Source organism: Gymnogyps californianus, chromosome 4 (assembly GCF_018139145.2).
Source record: "Gymnogyps californianus isolate 813 chromosome 4, ASM1813914v2, whole genome shotgun sequence".
NCBI lineage: Eukaryota > Metazoa > Chordata > Aves > Accipitriformes > Cathartidae > Gymnogyps > Gymnogyps californianus.
Genome location: NC_059474.1, coordinates 44762617 through 44784277, shown reverse-complemented (window position 1 = coordinate 44784277; position 21661 = coordinate 44762617). Strand labels below are relative to the sequence as shown.

Below are 21661 nucleotides of genomic sequence, written 5' to 3'. Positions count from 1 at the left end.
TGCGTGAACCAGTAAGGGAGGTCCTGGTGGAAGGGCAGAGAGCAGCCCTTGTCTCGCAGGCGGTGAAGGCATTGAGAGACCGGGGTGATGGGTGCTGCGTTCTGCCATCAGTCTGTATGGGCACCAGGCTAAAAGTTCCCGAACCCCTGCTTCTCCCCTCATTTCAGGGCTTATTGGAAATATTCTAGGGCATCATCTTCATGTTTTCCTTAGTGGAGATTATTGTTAGCCCTGAGTGCCTCTGTCAGCATCACTAGTGTTGGTAACCAGCTTATCGCTTCCTCGGGAATTCTACCTCCTTCTCCACACTGTTGGTAATAGGGAAACCAAAATTGCTTGGAGTAAAGAATAAGTTGGAGTGCTAATTTTCTCCTCCTCCCCAAGATGAAGGTGGAGAAAATAAGAGTGACAGAACTGGAGATTAGACAGAAGCATTAACTCTCTTCTTTTTTTCTCTTTCTTTCCAGATGTACCAAACTTTGCCATCAGAAGCCCTTGGATCTGAAAGATGATAACACCGAAATTCACTGTCCTGTTACAGTAAATCCATGGCACATGAAGAAAGCTTTTAAAGTTATGAATGAATTAAGAAGGTATTACTTCACTGTATACATCTGCCTGGAGTCCATAATACATTTTTGCTCTCATTTGCATTTATTAAGTTATGAGTAATAGTTTATTTATTAAGAACACGCAATTCCAGAAGTGTAGCTGATGAGAAGGATTAAATATACAATGAAGTGATAGCTGAATGATAGTCATGTGATGATAGCTGTAATGTGTGCAGTATGTTTTTGCCCATCATAAGTTAATCAAAACTAGGTTTATGAGACTTGAAAAATACTTAGAGGTTGTATTTAAGGAGTTAGAGCTACTGATCCTGTCTTGTATGTAGCTGTTCCTGGATAGATGAAAAGTGACTCTTTAGTTGAGCCTAAGGCTCTTCGTATGCCTGTTGTTGATTTTTGTGGTAGGCTGCAAACTGGAAAAATGTTAAAATCTTCTAGTCTGGAGACATAGGTCACAGTCTAACAATGTAAACCAACTGACAATACACTTTCTTTTCTTAGTTATCTTTTGCTTGCCCCCTGGGAGAAATTGATGGACTCACAAATCAAATGTTGAAAGTAACTTTTCTCAGTAAAGTTCTGTAAGACCTTGAGTGATACTACCATCAGTTTCAGCAAAACTGAGAGACTGGTGCTGATGCTGTTCTTAGCACCCATATTGATTTATTTTCTACATATGAGTAGGTGAGATGGTGTTGAAAACTGTGACAGCTGGTAATTAGAGCTCACAACTGAGCTCTGGTAATTAGGACTCACAACTATCACTGACAGTAATTCAGCTTTATAACTAACAGCAACAATGGAGAAATTAAATAAATAAAACACTTCTCTAGCATAGACAATACCGGAGGGTGTGAAAATCCTGTAGTCCTTTGTTATTTCCCCTATAAGATTAAAAACTGGAGAGGCTTCACCTGAAAAAAAGACAGCAACTGATACCCTATTCAAGTATGCCTCTGCCTTTGATCTCCGCTGTTCCGTATGGGTAAATCTTTAATACTGTGGTAGATACTGTGATCAGATCGATGTATTTATCTGGCTGTGACAGTTTGTACTGTGCTGGAAGATTGAAGAAAATCATACACTGACTGTAAATGACTTAAATCCATCTCAAAGACTTCCATAGTCTGAGGATAACGGGATAAGAACAGAGACTATTTTTCTAGTATGTTAACAGACTAGTTACCTTATGCTGGACGGACTGATACTTGTTGCTTCACCTTACTTACACCCTTGGCTTTTTCAAGGATCCCAGTAACCAGATTCAGTGTCTCAAGGAGTGTAATAGAGCCTGGCTAGAGCCAGTGGCCATGACTTCCTAAGGATGAGCAAGAGTTTAGGTGAAGAAACAGTTTTCCAGGATGAATCTTACAACAGTTTCAGAAGTCAGAAACCTTACCTGCATTTTGTTGCGTTGTGAGTAAAAGATACGTGGTCTTCCAGCAGAGTGCATTGTTGAAGGCCGTGGATTATTTTCAGAATATAGTTTAGTTTCCATGGTTACTTAAATTCGAATTGCTGTAGAAGCAATTTGAGCAATTTTGTCTTGTATGTATAAATAGTTAAAGTTGGAACAGGAGCAGTGCCATGCAAACCTTAACTGTAACTCTTATTTAATAAGGTAGTTGATGCAGCAATATTTACTATTTAAGCTGAATACAGCTTTTAAAACGGTAAGTGCTAATTAGATAAGATTATGAACGTTAATATTTGCCTTTGTTTGAAATAATAAACTGAAATATTTTAGAAATGTTTCAGACTTCATTACTCTAAATGAAGACCTAATATTAATCAAGTAAATCATATTTTCGATTTTATTGACTACATTTTTAAAGTGGTTTTGGAATGCTTAAGTCTGTGAGTTTATATTACATTTTTGGCTGCTGTCAAGTAGCCTGGTTCTATTAGCTCGTAAGAAGGTTTTTCTGTGTGCCTTCAAGTTTTGACAAATTTGAGTAATTTTGTCCTTGGTAGTTTTTGTCATTTCATTACTCACCATCACCTCAACACTGAGTCAGAGGGATCATTAGGATAGCTAATTAGTTCTTGACACGTGAAGAAATTACCCTCTGATGCCTATCTTTCCTCTTCATTATAATTTGCTTTTATCACAATGGAATTTGACCTTACCTATATTTGTTAAAATACTCATTCTTACAAACAAGACTTTACCAAAATCTTTTGAAGATCTGGGTAATGACCTTTCTCTATATAAACCAATGAAGAATAACCTGCAAGCTGGTAAACAGTTACTGTTCTTAAATCTATACTTTTTTGCCCCCCCCATTTCTCATTTTGTCATTTCCTTTACCAAGATGGTGTACCCCCCCAGCTGTGTTCATTCAGTTGCTCTATACAAGCAAATTAATACAACATTGCTTCAGAATGCAAGCTTTTCTAAAATAAATTGGTGTGTCCTCATGAAATGAAGGTGCTGAGTTGCTGTGGAAGCCACAAGATGCTTGTAGCAGACTACATGATTAAGTTTATAAGCTTGTTTCTTTATTTAGTTGTTTACTTAGCTTGTCAGCTTTGTAGTAACGCAGAGCATGTTCATTCACATAATGCAGTTCCAGACTAGAGATCTATCTGGACTACCTCTAAGTTACTATGTCTATATATGCGCAATGTAATTAATTAGCTGGAGTTTTGTATTGATGTAATTGTGTTGCTTCTGGCTTCATTGTTGTCTTTGGTATTTCTATGCAGCTAAGTATAAAACCTTTTGTTCCTGTTGTCAGGATAAGTGTAGGTGTCTGAAAAAGCTGGGTATCTGATGACCTCTTATGTGCAGCTTTATGTTTCAATTTTTTTATAATAAATGTAATGGTTGTTTTCAAGCTCCTCTGAATTGTGTGTTTCATCTGGGTGTGGTCATTACCTTATATTATACATCTTTTTTGATAATAACCGTATTGCAGGCTAAACTTATGAGACTTAGATAGTTGCTGTAGGTATTAAGAGCTGAAAGGGGGAAAATACTCTAATGCCAGGATAGCAATATGGCCCCAAAGGCTAGTTGTGGCCACCAAAATTTTTGGTGTGACCTCCACAAGGCCACCTTACTTGAGGCTGTGCTCAAAGACATTGGATGATTGCAGAGGCTGAGAGATCACAGAGTTTTCTTTGGACTGAGGTGAGTACCTGAGCAATTTGGCTGAGAACTCTAGCTCTGTCGGAGCAAAATGCAACTGCTCACCCCATTCTCTGCTACAACTCTGTGTGGTAGTTGCAAACTATCAGAAAGTCTGCACTCTAACTGCAATATATATTCAGGAAAGGTAAAAATTCATCTTTTCGAAAGTACTGAGAATAGAGATCCCTGGGTTGACGTACAGCTCTAGCTCCACCCTTAAGGAATATGTTCTGTTAAATTGTACTTTCTCCTCTTCCCTTTGTTGCCCTGGCTCTGAGTTTCGTGGATTGTATGCTACTTCTACAGGAACAGTGCTAGCATGAGAAGGAAATAAAAGGCAGCTGTGACTATGGCTATTTAGATGCTGGGAAATTGCAGCCTTTTGGTATTGTGGTGGTTTTTTGTTTTGGGTTGGTTTGGTTCCCCCCGCCCCCCTTCCCCTCTAGAAAATTGGATTATAAAGAGTACATGGTATGGTGGGTTTAACTGGAAGAGGTATATCCAATAGCTGTAAACTGCATTGGAAACACCTGTATTAGGAATGATTATAAATGAGAAGTTACTTTGTTGCAACAGAAGAGGGAGGAAATATGTATTACAGTCACAAAGGACAAGAATGCAAATGGATGTAATGAAGATAAAAAGTCAGGCAAGATATGAAGTTAACCATAATAAATTCTACACTGGTTAGAGTGGAAAAAATAATTGCTACTGTGTGCATGAGCTGTGTATGAAGAATGCTTGGAAAACAGTAAATATAGAGATGATCAAGTAGTGATTTTGAACAATTAAGTAGGCATGAGCTTCCAGTGTAATGTGACACAGGCATCACAATTGAAGTTTGGATTCTTTGTTATCTGTAATCTTATTTCTTACCTCAATTTTTTTAGTGTTTGTGTATATGAAATGCTTTTGTTCTATCATAGTTATTCAAAGAGGCCCAGACTTTCAGTGAGAAGGTTTATAAATTGGGCTGATACAAACTTTGGTTATTCAGTGCAGAAAACTTCTGTGCAAGGAATCACAATTCAGTTGTTTGATTTTTAGAAAGTTCTGTGTACCCAAGCACCATCTGTAATCCAATTGAGTAACAGCCACGTGGTTGTGTAACACATTTAAAAACAATGCTTCATCAACATTGTCTGCCTGCCTCTTTTGAGGGCATGGGAAAAGATATTGTGTGTGATAATGTATGCTTTTCTGTTGTAGTTCACTTATGTGAAATTGCCTTCTCTGATATTTCTAAATAGTCAAAACTTGCTGTGTGATGTGACGATAGTAGCTGAAGACATGGAAATTGCAGCGCATAGAGTTGTGCTAGCCGCCTGCAGCCCCTACTTCCATGCCATGTTTACAGGTACCAAATGTTTCAATACTTACCATGTTCTAATCCAATCCAACTGTATAAAGCACAAAATTAAATGACTTTTGCTTTTTAGGATCTCATTTAACTTTTAGATAAGTCAATAGCAACATTTGGGTTTCTTAATGAATTTTTTTTTTTTGCAGTCTGAGGACATACTGGCAACTTACTCTTTGTTAGCATGATAAATGCTTTAAAAAGTCTCCTTCATTTAAACAAATTTATATGTTAAGCCAGGAATAGTAGAGTTGTTATACCCTTTAAGGCTCTAGTAATCTCACTGGTCCAAAAGAAGGTTAAAATAACCTTCATGTGAATTTTGGAGTAAATTATGTCCTTTAACAACTACTGCTGCTATGCTCTTCAGACCCAGAGTACTCTAGGCTGTTAGTAGATAGGAAAGCTTTCTGTGGCTTTGGCAGCCTATAGCTGGAGTGCATGTTTTGGTATTTTTAGGGTAATTCTCTGTGACAGATGTACTCTGCATCATTGCCGCAACTTTTCTGTGCAGGCTTGATTCTGCCTCTGCTCGCTCCATGCTGGCCAAATTACTGCTTTGCTGCTACAACAGGAATGCTGATGGCTTGCGAGGCTAAGATAGGTTCAGGTTCATAGGAGCCTCCAGCTGAATTCCTGTGCTGTGGGTTTAATTCCATAATGGTTACAAATCACATTGAAATCATGTGGAATTCGGTGTCAGAGTGAGAATGCTACTAAATGCATGTTAAAATTAACTTCTGACAGTTGTGACAGACAGTTTTGTCTGTTCCTTCTCAAATCTTGTGTCGGTTTGGTAGTTAATGCTGACTGTCTGAAATTAAACGAATTCTCTGCAACATATTGCTTCTGACCACCAGCTCAGGTAGAGGCAGAAATGTGACTCTTGGCCTGCCTGTATACAAGCAAATTGGAGTTTCAATAACTTTAATTGCATGCAACTGGAAGATTGATGAAATTTGAAGTATTGTTGTATCCTGGGGAAGCAGTTGATTATTCTTGATTTTATATGCAAATATTTTGACACAACCAAAGCTAGAAGTGGAGTCACTACTAGCAGCAACAGTGCTTTAAAGTTGTGTGTAAAATTAAATATCTATTCCTCTAGTAGTTCTTCAAGTTTGCATTTGTGGTTGAGACAAACATTCCAGGTGACTGATACATTCTTTCTTAATTTTTACTGCTGTCCTTAAAATTAGAATGAAAACAGCTGCTTCTACAGTTCCTTTTCATCACCTTAGTAACAGAGAGACACAAGCCTCTTACATTAGTTCTGTATTAAAGATTAACTGTTGTTGACTGTCACATTGAAAATACTCTTTACTCAGTGTATAGTTGTATATTATGCTTTCTGTGGTTAAGATGTTTCTGCTCGCTCCAACTGCCCTTTCTGTGGAGAAATTTATTACCTGTTAGGAGTGCCAGTGCAGCAGTGTCTGTGGCCGCTCCTCAGACAGAATCACTGAAATCTTGGTTCTTTCCTTGCTTCAGTCCCTTTTAAATTTTTTTGCTTGTTTTATGTTTTTAAACGTAAGTCGTCTTTGACTGCCAGTGGTGAGAGAGGTGGGAATGCTCACCTGAGTAATGGGTGGGAAGTATTTAACCCATACATCTGTGGCAATGTTTGTGTGAATGTTTGTGGTGAAACAAATGGGTGGGAGTTTAAATAGAATTCAGCTGTGGCTTCAAGATTTATCAACAGATTTTGTACTACTCTCATAGGTTGCTTTCAGCAAGGCCCAGCTGTGGTGCTGGTGCATTTCAGCCATTCCCCACAGAAAAAAAATCCTGAAGTTCATCATAATTGTTATCTTCATGAACCCTGCAATTCACACTTCTCAGGTGGATTTGTATTCTCATCCAGTAATCTGCAAGTTCAAATAAGCAAGTTTGATCCCTTAACCAGCTACAACCAAATGGAAAAGTATCTTCCTCCATCCAGAATAAAACAGTGACTGAAAAGACAGTAAAAAAAAAAATTGCACTTTTATGCTTCAGGGTTACTTCTTGAGTAGAAATTAGAAGCTTATATTTAGACACATGTTTGCAGGTTACTTCCATCTTTCTCTGAGTCGTTAGGTACTGACTCCTATGCAGGCTGGGTTATGGCATTACCGGAGATCAAACCCTCTGCCTGGGTTTTTTCCCCTGTTTGCACTTGTAGTGGTAGAAGTAGCCCTATTAAATATCCAGAAGGAAAAAGTTACTGCCTTTTAAAGTTACAAAATTTAGTAAGTTAGTAACAATTATCCTATAAGGGGCGGGGGGGAAGAACAATTAGACATCTGGGACTATGTCACTAGGAATAATTCTTCCTTCTGTATACAGTGGAATTCTTTAGAAAAATGTATTGTGATCTGAATTAAATACACTTAAATGTTTAGAGGAAAGGTCTATAAAACATCAGTGAAGGGACACTTCGGTGGCTGTAGGGCCTGGCTTGGGACAAGGGTGACCTGAGTTTAATTTTCTCTTCTGTGATGGTGCTTATCCTTAGGGAATTACCTGCTCTCTTTGCTTCCATCCTCCATTTGTAAAATTCTGTTAAAAAAAAAAAAAAAAGAGAGAAAAGAAAAGCCTTCCTTACATTACGTTGTGAGGAGCCATATAAGCTTTTTAGGTAGCCTTTTACTAACTTCAACTCAACTAGTGCTCTGCTGCTGCTGCTGGGGAGGTTGGATCAGCTCAGTGCTTTCCTTTCTGTTCATGATACGCTTTCCTGTCACTAACAACTCTGTGGAGTTATGGTGGTGCAACTTCCCAGTCATGAACCAAGTTCTTCAGGAGGTTGAATTCTAGACTGAGACTGCCTAGCGAGTGAATCTATGGTTTCCTGCACATGATCTGTCAAACAAGGCTGGATCACAAGAGGACTGATCTAGAATAGCAGTAAGACTGCATGTCTGTTTAGCATGGAAGGTAGAAGCAAGTCTTTGGGGTTTTTGTTTGTTTGTTTTTTAATATTCTGGGCTCTGTTGTTAAACAGAGAATGTGCCTATCCATGGCTCTAGAAGCCTTGACAAAATCTGAAAACAAACCTAATGTGCTTGTAGAATATCAAACTCTGCTTCCCCCCCTCTCCCCCCAATTTTCCCAAAGGACCGCCTCCACAGCAGCTTGCATAACAAATAACTTGCAGCATACATGCTCTGAAGATCAATAGGTTTAATCTTTGTCAAACTAGGAGTAAAAACTTGGAATACAGGGCCCTGCAGAGAACACGCTGCAATCATCCTTCAAAGGTGTAGGGAAATGTTTCAGAAGAGCAGGTGAAAAGAGAAAGTTCTGCAGGGGCTGGATTTTGCTGTTTTTGATGTGGTTCTTCATCGCTGTTTTCTAGAACGCTAGCAACCCGTGCTGCTATTAAGTAGTAGTATATTGCTGTAGATGGTCTTCTGCACTTCCTACCACTTAAAGGGTTGATTTAAAATGCCATTCCTTACCCTTCAGCTCAAAAAAAGGCATGAATAATGGTAACAAATTTCTCAGTGATGATCCCTTTGCCAAAAGCACTGGGTAAAATGCGTTTTTTGGCACCAACCTTAGAGACCACAGGGTAACAAACAATGAAAATGCATATGTACTTCATAAGGAAATATCAGCAATGATCAACATCTTGTTCACTTCCCCATCCTGTCTGCTTCTGTTGTTGTATACATTAAATTTGTTATCTCATCAATACCCTTATCTCTAGATGCCTAGGGGAAAGAAATAAGAATACATCCAATATAGAAGAATAAGAAATTGATGTATCCAGAGACTGGGATATACTCTTCCAAAGTCAAAGTTTATATATCTACCAACATAACCGGTATAGTTCATGTTTCCCTTCCCAGTGGAATTCAATGCAAAAAGGGTTAAAGGTCTGAGATGACCAGATGTGTGGTTGGTAGTCACGGAGAAGGTTATAATCATTACTTCAAGATGTATCTTTGGGCAATTATTTCAGATATAAACAAAATGTTGCATTTTGAGAAATATTGTATTTTAGAAGGCAGAAGCTATTTTGCAGGCCTTTCTATGAAGATCAGTTGTGGCATATGGCTAATATGTCAGCCTCCACAAAATGAGATCCAACAAGTTTTCCCTTGCTTACCATTTTATCTTAGCTTGAGTTTTAACTGTTAAATGACAGAGGTGAAATTGCTAAGGGAATAATAAGTAGGCAAGCAAAGAAATACATATGTTAATTCTTCTGTAGGGCTATAATTTTTCTTATTTAAATAAAATTACTCTGGACTGCATTTGGTATGCTCCTTCAATTAAGAAGTTAATAAAGCTAGAGTATTTTAATAGTGTACTTTGCCAGCAAAATGTTTTTGTATGCATTTGAAGAGTCTTATTTAGGTCTGATAACAATATTTTCCTGATATTGTACACTGGAGAAAATAGGTCACCTGCAGTAAAAGTATTAACCTAGGTAGCATTTGCATGATGGTAGCAACAAAGTCTTCCTTTCTCATTGGAGGGAGGAAGGAAAGAAATTGAATGATTATTATTAAAGTTGTTTTATTATCACAACTGCTCATACACAAAAAGTTCTGCTGCTATTAAACTTATACATTTGTGCTGTATTTCTAGCTAATTTACTTAACTAATAAACTGTATTTGTAGGTGAGATGAGTGAAAGCCGAGCAAAGAGAGTTCGAATAAAGGAAGTTGATGGCTGGACTCTGAGGATGCTTATTGATTATATTTACACTGCTGAAATTCAAGTTACAGAAGAAAATGTGCAGGTAAGAGTGAGAATATTTTCTGCAACAAAAGAGATATAATGTGCAGAATCATTAATTTTGTCGGTGTGGTTCAACTCCAACATGAGAAATCTCATCTGCAAACTGGAATTTTTTCAGACCTTGTGCTTACAAAGCAAGTAGTCATGCTGTTTAAATTCTGGGTCAAATTCAAAGACTATTGTAGTAAATGAAGAGTCAGTTGACTTTAATGGGCTTTGCAACCAAACCTTATGTAATACAATAAAATAGATGGTCTACTCTGCCTGAAATTAATGCTGTCAGCCACCTCTGTACCACCCCCTCTCTGATACTTTAGTGCAATTTACATAAACAAAGTAGATTTCTCCTAAATGTGAAACCATGTTCTCCAATTAAGCTATTCTGTTTGTTTTAATATATTTTTTTTCTGCTAGCCTGCAGAATCAAGTACTTCCTCCTGCTCAGTCTCTGTACCTTGCCAGTGGCCAGTTGTGCAGAAATTTTTAGCTACTGCTGTGTTGTGTTTTTTTTAAAGTCAACCAATATCTAGCATGAAGGTTTTGCCCATCCCACGCAGAGCTAATCAGTTTTTCTAATCAGCTGTACCTTAAGCTGAAACTTCAATTAGAATAAAACAAACACAAGCTTAGAAAACATAGCTTCCTGCCCTTAATGTTTTCTAACCACAAATCCTGAAGATGGACAGAGTAGATTTTCCTTCCACTATCTTTTGAGATTTGACATAGACGTTTGGTAAGTTTAAAACTAGTTGCGTAACAGGTGATATATTTAATTCTCATGTTTTTCTTATTGCTCCTATGCCCTTGTTTCTGCTTTTGCCCAATGCCAGATTACTTGCAGTTATTTTACTGGTTTTGCAGGGGACAAAACCATGTTGCTGTATTTGGCATTGAAAACTTCTGTTACAATTGTATTCTGAAATTAATTGCTTTTATTGGCCATTAGGCTGATATTAATAGCTTTTTATTGGCTGCTGAATCCGATGGGGTCACTACTAGTTTTAGCTAAGCTTGGTTGAAGAAATGAGAAATATTACCAACTTAAAACAATATATATCCTACTACTAAACCTTCCTTATCTTAGGTCATACCATAAGTCTTTTAATTCTGCAAGATTAATTTCTTGTCACCTACTTCTTAAGGAATTGTTTACTTCTGGTCTGATGATGGGTGTACATAGTGAAAAAAATGTCTGAAATTATGTTATATCTTGCCAATCTGGTGGTTGCACAAATCTCTGTATCACTGTGGAAGACCTTGGGCAAAATCCAGAGGTGTCAGAGATTCCCTAATAGACCTCTTCTTGCTTGATCATGCTGGCTTTTCATCCTTAAAGCAGAATATTCTGTCTTGTTGACACACCTTAATGACCTTAATCTTGTGCTTTTGATCCATAGTATCAGACTGGACTTAACAGGCAGCCTGCTGTGTTTTGGGTGTAGGTGCTGCCTAGGAGGATGCATTTTAGCCCATCAGTGGCAATGCTGACTCTTCTATGTTTATGGGAAGGAAAAGTCAGTGTTATGTTTCTTCCTCATACAGGGCTCATTAAGAGCCAGAAATCTCCAAGTTTAAAGCTGCTGAGTCTGATAGGGCTTTCATTTTTGCAGCTCCAGATTATCTGTCTGAAGATATATTTGATGATGTTGAGGATGGTAATATAAATAATGTGGCCTGGTGAGTGCTAAGACAAGTTTGTGGTTACTTGAGTACTGGGAAGACAGTTAAGCTTTTAAGTGGATTTCCATTTATTGCAATATAGTTGCACTTTAATATTGATACTGAATATACTTGTAATATGACTGGTAATGAATGTAAAGCTATTCTTACTTTGTTACTTTCATCCTTTTTGCATTATTACTACTAGATAAGTGGTGTTTATTTGCATTAGGGCAGAACCCAACATTATGGATAAAAACAGATACACTGATGCAAGTCCTTTTCCTTAAGTTTGAAAGCCAAGATGGGAAAATTGTTACTGTGAACTTCTGGAAACTTAGAAACCTAGTGCAGACTGTCAGGCCTTAGTTAAAACTGTATTCTCCCCATAAACATGTTGCATGCTCTTGAGATTAATTCTATCTCTCAATTTCCTGTCTATATGACAGGAATAACTATTGCTAGAAGGTATTGTGAAATTTCGGTCATGGTTAAGAATTTATCTTGTAGGAATACGGAACCATGAAAACCTAAGATACCATGTAATATTGTCTCTCAACTTTTTTTATATTTGGGCTAATGTGCTAAACTGGAGCTTCAGCTTCTAGGTAGCTGGTTATGATTCTTATTCTGATATCCTTCATGGGATTTCAAGTGCATTATTCTGTCTCTTCAGGTTATATATAGTAAGAATAGGTATTGAATTAATTTCTAATACATGATACAATGTTTGAAAAGGGTGTAAGCGCTTCATGTTTAAGTAATGTAGGATTGCTAAGTACTCTTTGGTATTAAAATAGCTACATTGTATATTTATGAAGACTAATTATAAATGAATACTTAATGGTATAGCCAAGCTCACTGGTCTTTCTCAAGGGACAGGTTAACTATGAGCTTCTTTCATTAGTATCTTACTTGAGCTAGAGGTGGACAGGAGATTGCTTCCTTACTGTGCCTTTGCAACTTCTGAGTAAGAGCTGTTCATTTCTGCTCCCCACTGTGATGTTCTCACTTGTATGTTTTGGGGGCGGGGGGGGCATAAAAAAGTCAGGTGTAATCAATGATTGAGGAGAACAACACATTCATTTAGTGCATAAACTGTCAACACGGGAGGCTCTCAGCGCTGGTTGTTACCACTATGTTAGTTAAATACAAAAGAACATTTGTTCTTTTCTTCAGTTCTTGGTTCAATAGCTTCCCCCCAGCCGCCAACAGTAAGACAGCTGGTATATGAATGTATACATTCTTGGTTTTCTTCTAGTATTCGTCCTTCATTTAGAATGAGCTATTTTATCATTCATCTCTAATGGCATTCACTTCGCATAATGCTATACTGGTGTTTCTGTTGTATTTACATATTATGTCACGTTTTCCTGCATTCTCAACGCTCTGCTCTTCCTTTTTCTTTTTTTTTTTCAGAAAATGAAATTAAATGTCAGACTTAATGCAATATCACATTTTTCATGTTTTAAGAAGGGAACATCAAAGTTAATATTTTCAGAAGGCAAATCAACTTTCTTGCACATCAAATTTTTTCAATTTCCATACAGGTATTAACTACACGCAGTGCACAATGTGGGAGAGTTAGTTACTATAAGAAGCTCATGCGTGAGTAACTCTCCCACGCTATGCATATGCATTTCAGCACGTATTTAGTCAGCCATGTACCTAGGGCCTCTACTGAGCACAAATATATCGGAGAAGAAATTCCTGCTGTTGTTTGCGGACTGTGGATTTGTTATGGGCTTCAGAGGTCAGCCTGGTACAGGGTGAGTGGGAGGTGATTGGGGTAAACATGGGATAAAGTTGGTTGTGTTCCTTTCCGATTCCCTGCTACAGTTCTCTGTTCCTGTAGTTGTGCTGATACAACTGTTTACTGGACTGCTTTATAAACCAAATCACTGAACTTATATAAAAAAACCAACAACACAACACTCCTTCCCCCCCATGCTCCTCCCAGCATTTTTTTTTTTTTTAATTATTCTTAACTTGGATCGCTTCAAGGATCTGGTTTATAACATGGGCCTGCTGGTTGTTGTGTTCACACAATAGCGTATTGTGTGTGGGAACATACACTTGTGTTGGGAGTGGACATTTCCCTGCTGCCTGGGGAAAACATTACATGTAGCTTCACTTTGGACCTACCGATAAACATGCTATCTTGCTTTTGAACAAGAAGTGTGCATGGGAGCAGAAGAGAAAATCACAAATAATGGTATTTTTACAAAGCTCTGTTCTGGCATGTTTTTCCCTTTAAAGAATTTTGTTAGGTACAACCAACACAAAGTCCAAAATCCTGAACAGAATCCTTTTTAATATGTATCATTTTTTGTGTTCATTTTCTGAAATTATCAATGTTTGCATAGTAATAAGTGTATTATAAACACATGAACACACAATACGTATGCATCTTTCCTTTGTAATTCTTACTGTTCACGCGGATTGCCATCTAAAGTGTAACAGACACGCTTCTATTTGTATGGTATCATGTGGCGTGGGCGTAAGAGTTGACAGCACATTTGATTTGAGATGCTGTCAAAACAAGGTCCGAAAAAGCAGCTGATTTCCCTAAGAAATCCTCAAAAAAAAATCCTCATGTTGTCCAAACTTTTTACTAAAGCAATCGTTCTACAGTACAATATTTGGTAACACGGGCTTTGACTATTTGTGCTGCACCTCATCACCTGTAGGTTGTACTGGTTGAACAACTTTGCAGGGTTGTTGAATCCTGAAAAGTCCTCTAGCTTGGAAATGAACAGATACCTCACACCAAAACCCAGAGAAGTCCCACAGCTTATGAAAACAGATGTGTGCTCTTCAAGATGGTCAGCTTCTGGATTTTGTTCATGGCATGACCCACAAACAGTTGGATAGGCAGGACTGAGGGTATGTTAAAGGAGCACAAAGGAAGAAGGAATGGGAGGTTACAGGGAATACCACAAAAGATAATTGCTGTTGAACTCTAAAGTGAAACAGTGACTGAATGTATCTAGTCTTGGCAGAGTATATTTAATCTAACAGTGGAAACTTTATAACAATGCTTATGTAGTTTGTTCCAGTTGCTTTAATAGCTTTTCTAGTTAAAAAAATAGTATCTGATTTAAATCTTCCTTGGTCTGTACTAGACCAATTTCTGGTACTTCCTTCTGCTGTCTTGTAAAGCAACTTGTTGCTAGTTTTTCTGTAACAGTCTTATGTATTGAAAGACTGTTCTCATTCATATAATTTAATTTTTTTCTTTAGACTGAACGTCATAGACTTTTCTTTGGAGGCAATGCTTTCTAAATCCTTTACCATTCTTCTTGTTCTTCTAGACTCTTTCCAGTTCACCTATATCTACATTTTTAACATGTGATGGTCAAAATTGGACCCAGTAGTCCATTGAAGCCTTGTTAATGCAGAATAGAGTGAAATTATTATCCTGTGAGTAAAATACAGGATTTGTTTCTCTGTGTCATTGAGTGGGCTCTCTTTTCCAGTAACGACATTGATTCTAGCAGTCACTTTCTCTTTATGCTAGGAGAGAGAGAGAGAGAGAGAGAGAATGAGAACATGAAAGTAGTTGTCATGCAGTGGGAGAAGGAACTTGTGGTACCTCTTAATTTTGGTAAATGCTAATTTGAGTGATTTATTGTTGTAAGTATTTATGCTTATTAGCATCATAGTTCTAATAAACCAAAACCAGAACCAGCAGAAGTCATTATCTGGTTTATAGTAGTTGAGTATCTTTCAATAAGTTTAGTGGGCAAGACTTCAGTTTCACACTGGAAACTATCTGTTATAAAGAGGTGCCAATTTGCAAGTCTGTTTTCAGAGTACAGCCACATGTTAAAACTGGTTTTAATAAAAAAATTAAAGAAATTAATTGTTTTCATTTTGGAGAAGTGTTCAATTATCTTTTAAAACTCAGCAATAACAGAAAAGAATGGAAAATCTGAAAATGTACTGAAAATCTTGTAAACTTACATCTGATTTGGGGGTGAGAGGGCAGAGGAGGAGGAGAAGAAAGATGCTTACAAGTAATTTTAAAAATGTTTGAAAGAAAAATGTAGAATATCTTTTGAAGAGACCATTACGCAGAATAGAATGCAGAAGAATGAATAATCCAGACTTGTTTCTGTTGAGGAGGACAAAAAAACCCAACAATCCACCAAGGAGTAGATATATTTTTCACTACATTTTATTGGAACTAATATGCCATCACTAATATGAAGTCCATATAAACATTAGGCATGGTAAACGTAGACCTTATCTTTACTGGATACTAATCTAAAGGCAAAAATAAAATTCCGCACAGCATGTAACTTTCCTTATTTGTTCTTCTGCTGAGCACTAGGATAAATTCTGATCAAAATACTCAGAATAAATTGTTGTATTATATTTAGAAGTGGTGTGTTTATGATGCATCACATGCAGTTTTATGTGGGTGGGACATGTGAAATGACCTCTGTTTAGGGGCTACCAGTTTCTTCTGAAACTTGTATGACCAGAATATCAGATTTGGTAACAAAGTTGGTTTTTTTTCTCATGCCTGTGTGTCGTGATGGTTTCAGATTCCCTCCTTCGGTACCCTTTCCACTAAGGGACAGGTACACCAGTTTACAGGAGTTTAATTAAAAAGAAGGTTCAGGATCATGATGGAATTACCAGTTTAACAACTTACTACTGCGCATCAGCTGAACAGCAGCAGCTGTTTGTGTGTGCTTTTAGCTTGAAGAAAACATAAAATGACTTAGTATAAGCTGGTTTATAAGACTCGTTACTTTACTTAGTATTTGCCACAGTCTCTGAGCACTTACATGATCAACTTACTATAGCTTAAATTCCAGTAATCTTCAGAGCTGTACTGTCTTTGTATTTGAGCTGAGAGTCAAAATACTCCTAGGAATGTTTTGATGCTTGTCAAGCTTTATCCTCAAAAGAAGTATTTTGTGTATATGAACTGGTGACTAAACTAACAGTCTTTATATGAGTTAGCAACACTGTGATGTGTAAAGAACATAAAGCATGTTTTTTGAAACTAGTTTCATTTTAGATACCTAACTTGGAATGTTTTTCAAGAGTTTCTAAAGCCTACCGATAAATTATACCTTTGAACACTAAAGAGCATCTCTTTTCCCTTATTGGATCAAAAAATGTCCCTCACCTTTCAAAGGGGTATATTCAGTTTTCTTTATGAACATAGGAAATTTTCTGGTTTAAATGGGATAGACTTTTCCTTTCTAGAACTGAAGGCTGACTGTCCTTTACAAATGTGTGATTGGGCATCGTAAGAGGAGAGAGTTCATTTCAGTACTTGAACAGAGACGTGCATTCTGTGTCCTGGAAGTGTGCCTGCTGCTGTGTAAGTGGGTGGGAGAGATAAAAGAAATATTTATTCAACTGAACTGAATGCTGTGAAGCTTTCACTGAATCTTACCATACAGTAGGTCCTGTTTTAAATATAACATTATATACATATATTTTCTATATATAACTGCTTTGAGACAAAGTAATGCTGAAATTGCTTCCACAGGAACTTGGCTGCTCTCCTCCAGAGAGCCTTTGAAAGAGATGCCTGGAAAAAAAAGCTACACTTGATTTAGGAACCTGAAAAGGGCAGGAAGGGAATAAGTTTGATCTTGATGCGTTTGCAGATGTGCCTCTAGTCAACTTCTTTAACGACTTTTTGATAATCAGGGAAAGTGAAACAGCTTAAGTGAAAGTATATCTTGAAAAGAGGGAATGCTAAGTAGGCTAGATCTAGGCAATTACAGCCCTAGTGGTCATGATTAACACCTTGCATGTCACCAAGAGACCAACAGATAGTTAATGTAGGTCCAGTACCTCCCCAGTCGTGCACTCTACTGAAATGAAGGGCTCCTTAAGAAGAGTTTATCCTGAATTAACAGCAATTGCTGAATGGTTTTCATATAGACTATTATATGCTAGACAGTGCAGTTTGGTGATGATGGTATGGGTAATGATAGCAATTTTTCTGGCTAGAAGCAGTCACAATCTTCTAGCAGATGCAGGTAACTTAATAAAACTATTACTGCTGTACCACAGGTTAAATTCGGCATCCCTTAAGTCTGCAGGCTGGTTGTCGATAAAGGCCTTTTATTTACTTTTATTTGCCTCTATTTACTGACCACAATTACCTGGTGACAGCATTTAAAAGTCATTCTTCAGAGAATAGCTGTATTTCCCACTGAAGTCTTCACTATATTATTTATTAATGGAATACAGTTTTGAGTTCCTAGATGCATGTTTTAAGCCAGTGGTTTTTTTCCCCCCGCAGTTCTTTGTACAGCTATCCTCTTGCATCTCCACAATACTTGGACAGCCACTTCTTACAACTTTTTCATCTTGGTTTAGCTTCCAAAGTCTTTCCTGCAGTACATGGCTGCTTGCATGTTTGGTGCTGGAGACAGAATATTGGGCCATGTGAGTATCCTTCTGAGCTGAGTTTCTTGCTAAACTCTGTGTGCTCCTAAAGAAGAATGAAGTTAGGTCAGACAATACTAACGCTATTGAAGATAAGTGATCCTCCCCCCTCCCCCCTCCCCCCCCCCCCCCCCCCCCGAGATAATTTTTTTGGCGTGAATGTATTTGTTTCTCTTACTGTCCCTAAAACAGTGGAGCAATATTGCACTGATTTCTCTGTCAATAACTGCAGTAGATTTTTTTTAATGAAAAAAGCTCTGACTTTACATTAAAGTTTATAAATATCGTTGACAGCATCTTTAAAGCTGAAATCTGTGAATTTGTATTTCCTGTGACTTAAGTTTAACTTGCCAGGAAACTCTCAGCAAAGTATCCTAGTGCAGCACGTAGTTTTTTAGACAGACTGTTAGGCCAAATCTTCATTACAACTGTCCAGCTCTCTTTCAAGCTGTTCATATAGTTTTATTTTTCTGAGCTGATACTGAATTCTGATACCCAAATAATCTCCTGTAAGCTTAACATTTTGGACAGATTTGGCTGGCGACAATTGATACAGTTGCTCAAAAATGGATTTTCTCTCCATATAATGTTAAATAACATGAAATGTTAAATTGTCATGCTGCATAATTTTTCAGCACCATTCAAACAAAAATGGTCTTTGCACTGTGTTCTGATGCCTCAAATGGGCACAAATGAAATTTTTGTTGATGTTTTGACCTGTTAAGACTTGATAATCATCTTGCATGCAACAACAACTTGTCATATGTGCCCCTGCAGCAAGTACATGTGTCTCAGTTTTTTTTAGCTGAAGGGCCATGTGTTAAACCATATACCTGGGCTCTTTTATTACTTCTGTGAGTTTCTGTAGGTAGAGGATAATTTGTCAAGATACGACTTTTACAAATGAGGTACAGGTACATAATTTCTCATCAGGTAAAAGCAGATTATGCAGTGACACACTAAATTGTCAGCTGCATTAATTTTTAGATGAAATACAGTTGTCAAAAATGAGTAATTAACACTGTTGTCTGTAACTGCTGCTTTAAGTATTGGACCTTAGAATCAGGGCTAAAATTCAGGAATGCCAGTATAAAATGTTCTTCCTCTGTCTTAAGAGCGCTGAGGTGTTTGAAGGTGTTTGAAGACCACGTGGTGGTCCATTGTTTCTGAGGGAATTAAAATATTTGTCGTGATCTTCATCTCCCTCATCTTCCATATCCTCCACCAGTGGGTGTTTGCTGAACTCGGCTTGATCTTGAAACCATCATATTTCAGCTTACCATCACTTTTTATGTGGCCTTCATGGAGACCTAAAGCCTTCTGTCCATAAACTCATTTTTTTTTTTTCTTTGCTAATAGGTTTCAGGCAACTGCACTAATTCTTGAAAGCATTTTTCTTTACAAAAAGTGTTTTATGTAATAGAGCTATTGAGTGTCAAAAGCTATTGGTGGTCGGTGATCTTATTTCCCTGACAGATATTATTAAAGCTTTAGGAGGAGATGGAGTTCTTTATTGGATCATCTTATAGAGCTTTAAAAATAAACAAGCCTTTGGTTTTCCTGCTGATCTCCATCATGGCTGCGGTAGCATAGCTACTAAATTCTGGAAGTACTTGCAAATTCTGAAGTTATATTCAGAGTCATTCAGGTTAAAATGTTTTATAAAACTGGCTCATCCTAATGACTTCATGATTAAAACCAAATTAAATCATTTAATCCTGATGTGTGTTGAAACCGCTCTTTATATGGTAATCCAAACTTTCACTTTTATTCTTTTATGCCAGCACAGTTCTAATAATATTAGGGGCTTGCTGACACTGCAGAGAGGTACTTAAATCCAAACTGACATGAGTTTCATTACAAGCCCTATTCATAGAAACATGTTTAAGTCTTACTGGGTAAGAATTTAATGTTGGACTAAACAGCCTCATAATATACTGTTTGATTGTGTGCTGAAAGAGTACCAGTGGACTACCACTGTGTTTTGCTATTGTACATATTTTATACATTAGGCCTCAAGCAACCATCTGATTACCTCTTTTGACCCATTTTTTTTGTATTTGTGACAACAGCTTTGAGGATTTTAATAATGTGAGGGCACAACTAATATGTGGCTTAGCTGGAGGAGAGACAGTGGCACACTTCTTGAATTTATATGCATTGTAAGACATGTCAGGCAACAGTAAATGATCTAATTTTTCTAGTGAAATAATCCTACTATGTGTTCTTCATTTGCTTATGCATGCCTGCCTGTCAGGAGAGTGAGTGTAGGAGGGAAGGGAAAAGAGGAGTGTGATCTTTCTACAGTCGTATTTTATTACCAATACAAGCTTCATTAATTTGTTCTTTAAATGAGTAAGCTTCGCATAAAAGAGCTGCTGACCAAAATACTAAGCAAACAGCTTTGTGGGGAAACTTAATATTTTGCTCTCTGTCAGTCTTCAAATGCATATTGAATAGTATGTATTTTTCTCTACTTTTTTTTTTCCATAGCGTATCTTTTGTGACTTTAGCTATTATGTATGTGCGAAGTAGAAACTGCCTGGTTTTTGGGGCACAATATTATTATGTGCACTGCAGAATAGATCTAGTTACTATATTGTCAGTCCCCTTTCTATGCTTGTTTTTAAGACAGAGAAACTGGGGGTTTTGGTTTGGTTGAAGGTGTATTCCAAAGCCTCACACCTGGCTGACAGATGTTTGATGTGCTACTAAAGGATTACCTTTTCTGATTTGGCTTAGTTGGTGACATGTGACAGAAGGAAATCACACTGTGTGCTTAACATGAGGAAAGTGTTAAGGGTTGATGAATCTGGTAGCCTGATAACAGCAAGGTGGCTGCAGCTCCATGTCCCCAAGCTCCAGCTGGTAGTGAGGCTGAGCATGTATTTCCAGTAGGTACATACACAATCACATGTGTACAGCACACGTACATGTGGCCAGCCACACAGCTCAATGCAGACAGAAACACTCAGCTGTTGTCTTGATTCTGTCTTGAGCTGGGCTGTCTTCCTAAAAAGTCTCTTGGACATGTCTGTCCAACACCTTCTTTTGCATTGTGGTGCTAGACCTAAAGCAGGCCTTCCCAAATTATGTTTTAAGGCAAGCTGAATAAATACAATTCATACTTCTTCATTTAGGGATAAAATTCTTTACTATTCTCTTCTCTTGGTTATAGATGGTATGGTGAAGTTCCAGGAGGCAGGTAGCAAAAGGAGTTTGCAGAGAAGGCAACTGCTGTTTCTGTACAGCTGTAGCTTTGGTTAAGGCAGAGAAAAAAATGGTGGCAGGACCATCAGAACCAAGAGAAGCAGATGTTGCACAGATATGGCAACTACTCTTTCCTGAGCTATTCACATGTTTACATTCCTGCCTTTTTTTTTCTTTTCTGAAGATACCTTGCTGCTATTTCCCTCTGTCCTCCAAGTGATGCTTTATTCACATTTTGCTGGCATTTTCCAGCCAGTGAATCTTTTTACAACATCTTTTTTTTGCTACGGTCTTGCTGAATGGGAGATCCCAGAACTTTGTTCATAAAGAAAATTGGGTAGGCAGAAGGGTATGAGCCTTGTAAGAATGAAAAGATACCTGAATAGTAATTTGAGCTGTTGTACACCAGCTTGTAGTTGCTAAAAAAAAATACGTAAGGGAGAAACAGAACTGAGAATGAGCACAAAAGATAAATCTAAAATGTGGATCAAAAGGTATGAGGAGTGAATTAAAATTGTCCTGAGGCTGTAAAAGACTGTCTTGGACTATCACATGCCAGTGTGTGT

The 21661-nt window shown here is 37.6% G+C and overlaps 1 protein-coding gene across 2 annotated transcripts in view; it reads left to right on the top strand.

Moving 5' to 3' along the window:
* The window catches only part of KLHL2 (kelch like family member 2), a 59982-nt gene that overhangs the window by 2627 nt on the left and 35694 nt on the right, over positions 1–21661 (top strand). For both annotated transcript variants that reach the window (XM_050895651.1, XM_050895652.1), the window contains exons 2-4: positions 468–593; positions 4956–5062; positions 9680–9801. In XM_050895651.1, coding sequence (XP_050751608.1) covers positions 468–593; positions 4956–5062; positions 9680–9801 — 355 coding nt within the window. The remainder of the gene's footprint in view (positions 1–467; positions 594–4955; positions 5063–9679; positions 9802–21661) is intronic.